The 12,050-nt window shown below is 39.5% G+C and overlaps 1 protein-coding gene across 2 annotated transcripts in view; it reads left to right on the top strand.

Annotated features, from left to right (window-relative positions):
• The first annotated feature begins 805 nt into the window (after positions 1-805).
• Positions 806-12,050, top strand: part of UNC13B (unc-13 homolog B (C. elegans)) — a 218,677-nt gene continuing 207,432 nt past the window's right edge. The window contains exon 1 of one of the 2 annotated variants that reach the window (XM_012656768.1): positions 806-1,130. In XM_012656768.1, the coding sequence (XP_012512222.1) occupies positions 1,109-1,130 (22 nt within the window). In that variant the 5' untranslated portion in view covers positions 806-1,108. The remainder of the gene's footprint in view (positions 1,131-12,050) is intronic. The other variant, XM_012656771.1, reaches the window with a different exon arrangement.

The following is a 12,050-nucleotide window of genomic DNA, read 5'->3' as shown; positions in this document are numbered from 1 at the left end:
CTACAGATGGAATTGATTGAGCTCTCAGTAGATGACATTTTAAAGTCATTGTTTGATGCCAAGCAAGATCCAATTGAAATATAGAAAAATGCAGTAGAATATCCACATCTTTGTCAGCAAGCCCAAAAAATGCTTTCTTGCTTTTCAACCACTTATTGCTGCGAATCTACATTCTCCTGCCTAACTCAAATCAAGATGCCCTTAAGGTCACACATGTCTGACACCCATCTAGAACATCAACTGAAACTGCAGACTTCCGTGCTGCAACCAAATATTCAAATGCTTTCCAACAAAAAGCAGACACAACGAAGTCATTAAAAGGTTAACTTTAAAATTAACACATAGTTTTCATCTTTTGAAATTATTAAGTACGTAGTAGTTAAACTTTTACAAAGTAATGTACATTTTTAAGTATATCTAATTGAAGTTTCTGGAATGCTGCCTTATTTGATTACAACTAAATCAATGTGGGCTTCCAATATGAAAAGGTTTCCCACCTCTGGGCTAGACTCTTTAAGGAAGTCCTGTGGAAATTCTGCAATGAAAAGACTGTTTCCAGGTGGAAGCCCCACCCACGCGGGAGGAGCCGAGCGATTTAATTCTCGCCTCACCTGCAGGTGAGGAGAAGCTCTTCCCTTCCCCACTTTAAGCCTTATCAGTGGGTGGAGCTGCCCTCAGTCTCGCGCACAAGGAAAGCGGAAGGGAACCCCGCCTCCTGCTGGGGGACGGGGTCGGTGCACTGGGCGTGAGTTGATTGGCTGGGGGCGGGGCGCCACGGGTTGGCTCCGCCCAGGCGCTCGCAGGAATCCCGGGTGGAAGGACGGGAGGGAGTCCCAGCCGCTCCTACCTCCCAGCGATGGCGCCGCGGTGCCGCGCCCAGTCCCCCGCCTGCCGGCCGGTTCTCACCGCTATCCGGTCGCTCAGACGGTGAGAATTGGGGCGGGTCTGAGGAGCGGCGGGACGCTACCTGTGTCGGGGACCATGAGGTGCGTCCAGACCCGTGGGGCGGTTAGCAGAAGCAGCCGCAGCACCTGCTGAGAGGAAAGAGGGAGCGGCCCGGCGCGGCGGCGCGGCTGGGGCACGGCAGAGGCTCGCCCGCGCCTCGGCCATGTCACTGCTCTGCGTGCGCGGTAAGTGCGCGGACTGCGGTGGGGATACAGGGTGTTGCGGAGGGGTCCCCGCACGTTTCCGGTGGACGTTCGGTTACCACCTCTCCCAAACTTCACTTCCCGTTCGTGCTTTGGGCAACCATTATGTTAACTATCATTTATAAACATTTGAAGAGTTCTTTCCACTCTTTGTTCTCCCCACGCTCCTACAAGGGACTGTTACCTCTCCATTCCGGTAACCACGTGAAAGTGTTGTTGGCTGGCAGGCCTGGATCCTATTAAACTGTGACTGGGATTCTCCTCTAGTAAGAGTGGACGAGCTAGGAAACCGCGGATGGTTGGTCGTTGTCAATGGTGGGCAGCCTCCCATTCTTTTCTTCCTTCTCCTTTCGGCGTAACACTGTAGTCTGCTTAGTAGCATGTTCTTTTTATCACTCTTTGAACGCGTTAGTAGTACAGCTGTCACATCCCTTCTTCCAATGTATTTCTTGGCTTTCACCTCTCTACTGCTTGTCTTGTCCCCGGCTTCTTCCCTGAACCCTAGCCTGTAGTCCAGGGTAAGATTATTCTCCTACTCCGCTTGGAAGGATATGTTGACTTCTCTCCTTTAGGAGCAGAGCGTAAGAGGTATGATTTATTTTAGCTTCCATCACAGTAACTCAAGGCGAAGGGCCTTTATTGCTTTTTCGCTGAGGACACTTGACCCATCTAAGAAGCTATCTTACAGCAAGAGCTTTGGGGTTTAAGATGAGGCAGGGTGCACGGACTAAGCTCTGTGTGGGTAGAGACTGTTTCTTAATTGGTTTTTGTATTCCCAGTGCCTGACATTGTGGAAACTCAATGCTGGTTTTGAATGAATGCGAGGACTGTGATTTTAGAGAGATTATCTGATCAGAAAAAGCAGGATTTGGATTATCCATCGAATTTGATCTTGGAAAATTCAAGTTACAGCCTATCATATCTGTCGAATGAGATGGGATATGGGGGCTTGATGTGAGTGAGAGAGCATTTATCAGAGCCTTCACCAGGGCTTTTTCCTGGATAGAGTTCACATTTCTTTTGGCTCTACAGATTAGAAGCATTGTTTGTGATTTCTTTGATAACAGTGTTTCCCCCCAGCTGTCGGCAAACCGAACTGCTTTGCTCTGTCCTCTTCCACTGTTTTTTAAATCTGCATTAACCCAAAATGGATTTGGCTGTTTCCGGGGATTATGAGACAGTTTTTCTTCTTTCATGGTTGATTTTTCATTAATGAGAATTTTGCTTTGCTTTTAGTAAGACATTGTCTCTCAGCAGCTGGGAATCTATTTATTCCTTTGGATCCCTGCTGCTGAGTAGCAGGATTTGGGAGAGGCTGGGCTTTGCTATGTCTCTTGGACAGTTTAATTCTCTACTGCCACACCATGTTATAGAGCCAGTCCTTCAGAAAGACTCATTAGGCAGAAGCACTCTTAATTCAGAAATTCCTATTTAAGTGAATTTAAATAACTTAGCTACTGCTGTTTTCATTTGTTCTAATAGCAGGCAGCTTTCATTGTCTAGAAATTCTGCTATTGAGCAACCTCTTTTCCTTTTAATGTTACATTAGTCAAGTTTCTCTTCTTTTGAACCTAGGAGAGAATGGAGCTCTTTGTCTTTTGAGTAGAGATCCTGAAGATTTTAATGACTGAAACAAGGAGTTACTATTTTTTTTTTTTTTTGGGGGGGGGACAGGGCCTAGCTCTGTAGCCTTGGTTAGAGTTCAGTAGCCTCGTCCTAGCTCATTGCAATCTCAAACTCCTGGGCTCAAGCGATCCTCCTGACTCAGCATCCAGGGTGGCTAGGACTATGCCCGGCTAAGTTTTCTGTTTTTTGTAGAGATGGGGTCTTGCTCAGGCTGGTCTCAAATTCCTGAGCTCAAGCAATCCTCCCGCTTCAGCCTCCCAGAGTGCTAGGATTAACAGGCATGAGCCACTGCGCCCAGCCTGGGTGCTATATTCTTACGTGTCCTTATAAAGATATTTTGCCCTAATGCTAGCTTTGTTTATTCCTGCCTCTGCTCTGTTGTGCACTTGTGCCCCACAAAATACTCCTTCTATATTTTCTGTGCCTACTTTTTATGCTGAAAATTTCCTCAGCTCTTCAGTCTGCAGTGATCTTTCTCTTTAACCTGGTGGAGCACTTGTGGTCTGTACAGTGCCACTAGTTTGGCAATGAATCATATACTGCCTGCAACTGGTTTTGTATTGTTATGCTTATGGTAACCCAGACAAATGAGACGATAGCACTGGTCAGATCTGGAATTCTGTGTTCACCTATGGTATTTCCTTCTAAGAGGCATAATGATTATCTTAAGAGGAGATTTATTTTTTTATTTTTTTTATTTCAGCATAATACGGGGGTACGAAGGTTTAGGTTACGTATATTGCCTTTGCTCCACCTGAGTCAGAGCTTCAAGAGTGTCCATCCCCCAGACAGTGTGCACTGCACCCATTAGGTGTGTATATACTCATCCCCGTCTCCCCATTCCCATCTGCCCGACACCTGATGAATGTTATTACTATATGTGCACTTAAGTGTTGATCAGTTAATACCAATTTGATGGTGAGCACATATGGTGCTTGTATTTCCATTCTTGTGATACTTCACTTAGTGAAATGGGCTCCAGCTCTATCCAGGGTAATTCAAGAAGTGCTAGATCACCATTGTTTTTTGTGGCTGATTAAGAGGAGATTGATTAGAATAATAAAGGGTGTAGAAACCATTTGAAGAACATGAGACGTTCTGAGAAGATTTAAGAGGGAGAGGATCATAATAGTAGATGAAATTTGTTTAAAAAAAGGAAGATAGATCTTGTCACTCCAGAGGGCAGAACTGGGACAAGTAGATCAAAGGTTGAAAATTACAGGAAATTGGATTTTAGCTTAACATAAAGAACTTTAACAATTAACATTGTTCTTAACAAATGGAATGGACTACTATAAGTGGAAATTGAATGAGTGGTAAGGATGTTCTAAAAGGGACCATTTTATAGAATTCACTTAGTTTTTCTTTAAATAGTTCCTTAAATCTTTAACATGTTTTAGCACAGCTCTATTCATAATACTGATACACTTTTGTTTCCATAGGAGCCAGTGCCACCTGAGCAACTCCGGGAAACTAAATCAAGGATTTTCTTTAACTTTCATTGTCTTGGTGTTCATGACAAGTTTCTCCACACAGAAGCATTTTAAGCATTTTATGGGCCTTTCCATAATATTTCATTGTAATTCCCACAGTGTTTATGACAGTTCTTAGTTCAATAATTGAACTATGGATTTTCCCCCCTAATTTGAACCAGAAGTGGCCACCCTTTACTTGTTAAAAAAAATTAGTTTTGCGGATTTAAAAAGTAATATATACTAATATATTGTTAATTGTAGAAAACTGAGAAAATGCATAAAAGTATAAAAAATAAAATAAAAATTGTCATGGTCCTATCACCTGGCAATACTGTTGTTAACTTTTTTATTCATTGCTTTTGTTTTGTTTTTATTATAAGGTGATATATGTATGCATGATAAATTTGAACAGTTTACAGTATGAAGTGGAAGGAAAAAGTTCTCCTGTCCCCATTCCCTAGTCTCACTTCCCAGAGGTAACTACTGTTTCCTGTTTCTTGCATATTCTTCTAGAAATTTTCATTACATATGAGTATATAGGTTATACGATTGAATGTACACAGGATTCTTCAGCTTTTTTTTACTTAATGATATATATTTCCTATCAGCTCATATGACTCTATATCATTCTTTTTAATGGCTGCAAAGTATTCTATTATATAATTTAAACACTTTCATATTGATGGATATTTTTCTTTTCACTATTACAAACAATGCTACAATGAACATCTTTGTAGATGATTTTTGTCATATGTTTGGAGATCAACAATCACCTCTCCACTTGGACTTTCTATGTGACTTGTTTATTGCAGTTTTCTTTGGCATAATAACTATACTCAGCTGAACCAAATGCCTTAATGTCTCTCATATCAGCATCCTTTATTAGAGGCAAGTCCTTCACCAGCAGGTAATATAGCATGCCTATCAAAAGACCAAAGACTCTGCTCCTGTTTGGCCTGATTTCCATATAATTTTAAATATTTTCTTTGTATTATTTAAAAATTATTTTCCCATATGAACACGTAGTACCTCCGATTTAAAAATAGAACAAAAACAACGTCACTGGTGATGGTAACTGGACAAAGTTGATATATGTTGTGATTGACCTTAAAAAAGCTTAGCAGTACTTATCATTAGTGATTCATTCAATTAATTGAAAGGGTACTGCTGGGAAACTCTTAGAAGGTGAACTCTGATGGCTCAAGTATTTATAGGACACTGAGGACACATATTTATTGTGGGTCGATTCTACTCCAGAGAAACCCCAAAGATATATTTGGGTTTATGGCCACTGTGGAAAGAGGAATGGTAATGATTTTAGATCCAAAGGATAGGTTGGTCAAGTACTTCTCATTTTTCCCCCCAACAGTATTATCATCTGCCTCAGCTAGCTCTTGCTGCTGGGTTTGTATCACATCATGGTTCTTTTTAATCTAGTAGTCCCTGCCCTAAGAGCAGAGTTGCTGCTGGATTCCTTTTGCTTAACTATGGCATCAGGAAGTTGATTGTGCCTTGTCTGAGCCAGGCAGCAGCAGTGAGCGGGGTGGGGGTGGGGGACCAGTTTCCTCTGCCATGGCTATTTTCACAAATTATTGTTCTCTGCCTTATAAGCAGTACATTCTGTAACTTCATTTCTAAAAATAGGATTTCTGGAAGTTGTGCTCTTTAGGCCAATAAGCTTAGTTTTTAATCTTATTTACTTGTACTATATATTTCAGACTTTGCTGTATGGGTTTAAAGTTTGGGCTGTGTATCATTAGTAAATATTTGTCGAATACCTTCTCTGGGCATGTTTATGATACAGATCTATATTGTAGATAAGAGGCCATGAATCTAGATAGGTTTTAAAATGTCTCTTATAATCGTGTTCTCATATAAACCCAAAGAATCCGTTAGGACTATCATAGGTCTGATTTGGGCTAAGCAGAATAAACTGAGTTCCTGCTGGAGCAGGGAAATAGATGTACTTTTTTTCTAACATCTAAAGTAAGATTCTTTGCATTTGGGAGGTATTTTATACATACCTTCTAATGGACCTTCCTTATTAAAGGTCAGAGAAGATTTGCTATTTGTATATTTTTAAAAACTCAAAACTTTTATTATCTCAAGTATATAGCTCACTGAATTATTACAAACTGAATAAGCTCATGTGACCACCATCTAGGTCAAGAAATAGAATACTACCAACACCCCAGAAGCCCACCTTATTCTTCCAGTCATTACCCTGCCCCTCCTTCCCAAGGTGACCACTATTCTGATTCTAACACTATGGATCAGTTTTGCCTGTTTTTTTTTTTTTTGAGACAGAGTCTCCCTCTGTTGCCCTGGCTAGAGTGAGTGCCATGGCGTCAGCCTAGCTCACAGCAACCTCAAACTCCTGGGCTCAAGCGATCCTACTGCCTCAGCCTCCCGAGTAGCTGGGACTACAGCCATGTGCCACCATGCCCGGCTAATTCTTTTTTTCTGTATATATTTTTAGTTGTCCAAATAATTTCTTTCTATATTTTTAGTAGAGACAGGGTCTCGCTCTTGCTCAGGCTGGTCTCGAACTCCTGAGCTCAAACAATCTGCCCGCCTCGGTCTCCCAGAGGGCTAGGATTACATGCGTGAGCCACCGCGCACGGCCTGTTTTTGTTTTTTAATTGATAGACTTAATTTTTTTTAAAGCAGTTTTACATTCACAGCAAAAGTGAATGGACAGTTTTGTCTATTTTTGAACTTTTTATAAATGGAATTATAAAGTATATATTCCTTTGGGGCTGGTTTCTTTTGCTTAACATGTTTGTCAGATTCTTTCACTTGATGTGTGTAGCAGTAGTTCATTGATTTTCATTGCTTTGTAGTATCTCATTATATGAATATACCACAGTTTAATGTATTAATCTGGAGACGGTGTAGATTAGATTAAGTGGGGGAGAAATTGGAGGCACTTAAGTTATAAAAGGAGTGATTTAGATTGAACATAAATTAAAATTTCTGGACTAGATTTTATTTTCACAGAAAAGCTGTGAAATCTGTTTTTTTCTGGGCTCTTGAAAAATAAGTCCTATTTCCTTCTTTTTAAAAAAACCGATATGTAATAGATGTATATATTTTGGGAGTATATATGCTATTTTGATACATTCATATAATTGTAATGATCAAGTCGGGGTAATTGAGGTATATATCACCTCAAACATTTTCCTTTATGCTGGGAACATTTGAATTCTTCTCTTCTAGTTATTTTGAAATATACAATAGATTATTGTTAACTGTAGTCACCCTACTGAACTATCAAATTCTAAATACAGTTCCTTCTAACTGTATTTTTGTACCCATTAATCAACCTCTTTGCATTACCCCCTGCCCCCGTTTCCTTCTGTATATAGTGCTTAGGTGTAGCCACTCTGATGAGGAAGAGTTAGATAACCAGCTTTACATTTCCTGCTTTGTTTTTAGCCTTTCTTTGATTACTGAGAAATGGAATAAAAATGTAGACATAATGGTTAAAATTTTGTGTTCAACTTCATATAGGAACTTTTATTTCATTCTTTTATTTCTCTTCAGTACAAATGAAATGTTCTTTCTCAAGTATAATCTCTAAAAACAACTGTCTGCTGAACATGTGAGAGAGGCCCATAGGATCAAAGGAAAAAAAGTCATGAAGGCTTCTTTTTTGTGCTGATGAGCCCTGCATTGATAAAATATGTGGTAAAAATGTGACAGGAGGAAGTCTGCTAGGATGTGTGCATACAAACTATTTTCTTCATATAAATAAGGAGAAGCAATTCTTAGTTATTAGGAAATAGAGATTTCCAAAAAGAAGACTCTATTATATATTTTTTTCCTATTGCTGCTTCTGCTTTTCTATTTCTGCATATTAAGTGCTTATTTGGGACTGTGGAAGACAGGCCTGTGGATTATGTTGGGCTATTAATTTTCTCTTACAACTGTTTGCTTTATTGATTTCTGTAGTGTTTCCTTGCGAGTGATGTTGAGAAGAGGTTGGAGGGCAGTGAGTGAGGAAGATCTGCCTAGCAACTGAGGAGGGGCTGGCAGGTGGAGGCTAGGAAGATACTTGCTTTTATATAATTTGAAGGGGGACAAAGATAATTCAAAGGGCTAGCTTACTTATATGATTTCTGTTAGTTATGAGCCAAATTTGTAGAGACTTCATCTACAAAAGGATAAAGGAAATCTGCTTGCCAAGGAAAGAGGGATAAATAATACAGATATAAACCTGTATGTTCACCTCGCTTCAGCTATCCATACCCATGATCACATCGAGGAGCATGTCACTCCTTGGAATGTGCTTTGCTTTTGTAATCTTAAACCTCAGAATCTGTGTGATCATATTCTCCAGGCCATCTTTCTAGCTTTTACTCTCACTATTTTTTTACCACTGTGATATACTGTATATGTTTAAAGTTTTGGTAGACAAGCATGACTTGGTGAATAAATCAGCTCTACCACTTATGAGTTGTACACCCTTACATTAAACCTTAACTATGTGAGCCTAGGCCGGGCGTGGTGGCTCACGCCTGTAATCCTAGCACTCTGGGAGGCCGAGGCGGGAGGATCGCTCAAGGTCAGGAGTTCGAGACCTGGTCTCTCTAGGCTGACGTCATAGCACTCTAGCCCAGGAAAGAGAGAGACTCTGTCTCAAAAAAAAAAAAAAAAACCTTAACTATGTGAGCCTTAACCTCATTAACCTTAATTTCCATATCTTTAAAATTCATACATTTATTCAGAAAGTATTTATTGAGCTCCCTATTCTTATGGAGTTTCATTTTATTGAAGGAAGATACAGAAATAATATAATTTCAGATAATAATAAATACAGTGAAGAAATAAAGTAGGATAAAGGGATTAAGAGTGGTCTGAGTGGGAGAACTATTTGAAACAGGATTGTCCTGGAAGGCCTCACTTGAGGTAACATTTGAGCTGAGACCTGAATGATGAGGAAAAAACTATCAGAGATCTGAGGTAAGTGTTTCAGGTAAAGTGAATAGGAAGTACAAAGATTTTGAGGAGAAGGAGAAAAAAGAAAGAAGGGGTGATTGGAAGGAAGGATGGTATACGGAGAGGTAGGCAGGGACTGAATCATATAAGGTGCTGTAGGTTATGCCAAAGAGGTGGAATGTTATTGTAAATAGCATTGGAAGACACTGAATAGTTCTAAATAAGAGAGTGATATTTTGATTTGTGTTTTACAAATGGCCAGTTTTTGATAAATGGACTAGGGGTGGGAAGCCATAGCAGGCAACACTGGAGGCAGGTGGGGCCCGCTTGGAAGGCTAATGGAGTAGTTCAGGGGAGAGATGGTTAGTGACTTGGCCTAAGGTAGTATTACTAATGATGGTAAAAATGCCTTTAGCAAAGTGTTGCTGGGATAGTTTTTGTGAAGGTGATTACCACTATCCCAGGCATAGAATGAGTACTTATTTTAATATAAAAACAGTATTAATATTCTTCATCCAACTTTATGACATCTGTTCTTCTAGGCCAGGAAGCTAGAAAGAAGGCTAGGCTGAAAGTCATCCTGGACTTCTTCATTGAGGAAGAAAATACAAGGAGAGGAAGGAAAGTTGTTAGGTTCAGTTGAGTTTATGGTATCTGTAAGATAAATTACTTATATATTGAGTCGAATGTATCAATCTCATTGCAGATGACCCTTGAAAAGAATACCTGAAAGTATAGATCTATAGCTTGGTAGAGAAGCCTATGTTAGAGATAAATATTTGAAAGTTGTAGGTATTTGATAGTAAAGCCACTGACTTGAATACAAATGACTATAGAGAGTAAGAAAGGGAGAAAAAGTACTAATGCTGTAGCTGAGGAACTCCAGTGTATAAGTATGGGTTGAAGAGGAACTGATAGATATGGTCAGAACTGCAGGAAAATGGGGAGAGTGTTGTGTTAGTCTCTGAAGCCTAGGGTAGAGGGAGTTTCAAGAAGGAATGATCAGATGATAAAGGTGAATAAGAATGGTTGAGGATTAAGACAAAATGAAGAGGTTCTTGGATTTGAAAACTACAGCAGTTTCATTAGAGTAATGTGAGATCAGGCATCATTATAATAGTTGATGAGTATTTGGAAAATGAAGACACAGAATGAACAAGTGTAGGCTACTCATTCAGAAGTTTTGCAATGAAGAGAAGGGTTAAGAGTGTTCTTAAGAAAGAAGAGGCTGGGCATGGTGGCTCCTATAATCCTAACATTTTAAGAGGCTGAGGCAGGAGGATCACTTGAGGCCAGGAGTTCGAGATCAACCTGGGCAACATAGTGAGACCCCCATCTTTAAAAAAAAAAAAAAAACTGATGAAATCTTAGTCCAGAACTAGCAACTGACTTCAGACAAAATCAATCTTGGGAATCATTGATCTAAATTCTCTGAGTTACAGAATCTTTATTAGTAACAACAACAACAACAAAAAAAAATAAGAAACTTCTTGTGGGATCTTCATGACTCTTAGGATAGATAGCAATAGGGAGCCCAGCATATGATATGATGTTTTTGCACAAGGTTATTAAATTCTGAGCATATCAGTAATCTATGGGCTCAATACATCTTGGGAGACTTGAGTATGTGTGTGTGAGTTTTGTATTTCTAATGAGATCCCTAAGCTCCCTAAGCCTCAGATAAAAGTTGTGTATCATGCCACCCTCTTTCTTATAAGATTGGGAAAACTAGGTATCATGATCTGCTTCAAGGTCTTGAGAGTTTGTACTGTCAGATGAAGTTTGATGTTTTACTTTTAGCCAGCCAAATAATTCAGTCCTTGACATATAAATGTGTATCAGGCAGTAGGAGAGATTTTGCTCTTTGTTGGCTGTAACAGGAGTCTGTGACATGAGCAAACCAAGCAATTCCTAAGAACTTCAATCTCTGTACAGGATCAAGGTGAGTGTCCACTTTCATTTATGGCAATTGTATCATATCCAATAGAAGGACAGTTGGTGATTAGCGACAGTGCTAAACAACATGCAACATTTTTACTTCACCCAGAAGCATTTGCCCCACTGTTCTTTCCATTTGGTTCTGTCCTCCTTTCTCCTCTTCTATTAATCTTGACTTGTCACTTGTTCATAACTTGGGTCACACAATCTGGAGGAATGATTCCCAGTTTAAATTCAGCCAGCTTTGGTATAGCAAGCCTCACTGGGTTTCCATATGACTGAAGAGTTTTCTTCCCTGCAGTGCTACTGTCTTCTGTATTTGTTACTGTTATTTGTTTTCTTATACACCAGCTTACACATACTAGTTTCTAAGAGATAAAGATACAAGGGCAGATACAATCCCAAGTAGAGTATTCATTTTTAGATCGAATATGAAACATGAATTTCCACCGTTTCATCTATCTTGAATAAATGTTCTCAGGACACTAGAAGATAGATCACGGGTCCATTCTGCCTCCATAGCCCTGCTTTGTTTCCTCCTGGCCTCAGAAGCCTTGCCCCTTTCTTATAAAGAGCCTTCAATGCCTAAAATCCTCCCAAAAAAGCTGAACATGTCCAACTCTTCTCAAAATTTCCAAATCTAGAGAAACAAGTGTTTAAAAACCTAAACATCCCCAAATGTCTAAAATATTTTCATCGTTCATACCAAGGTAAAGGATCTAGCGTGAAGAAGAAACACATGTGTCTATCTTTTCTTCGTAAGAAGATAGTGTATTTTCCATCCCCCACGTGATGTGACTTTCTATATTCAATCATATTTAAAAATATGTGCCACATTAAATTTTGATTAGGGTTTTTAAATAATGAATTTTTACATTTAATATTTCAATCATAATACTCCTCTGCAACAGGTATGACCATT

Source organism: Propithecus coquereli, unplaced genomic scaffold (assembly GCF_000956105.1).
Source record: "Propithecus coquereli isolate 6110/MARCELLA unplaced genomic scaffold, Pcoq_1.0 Scaffold114, whole genome shotgun sequence".
In the NCBI taxonomy this organism is placed as follows: domain Eukaryota; kingdom Metazoa; phylum Chordata; class Mammalia; order Primates; family Indriidae; genus Propithecus; species Propithecus coquereli.
Note: the sequence above shows the minus strand (reverse complement) of the source record. Positions and strands in the feature narration are given on the sequence as shown.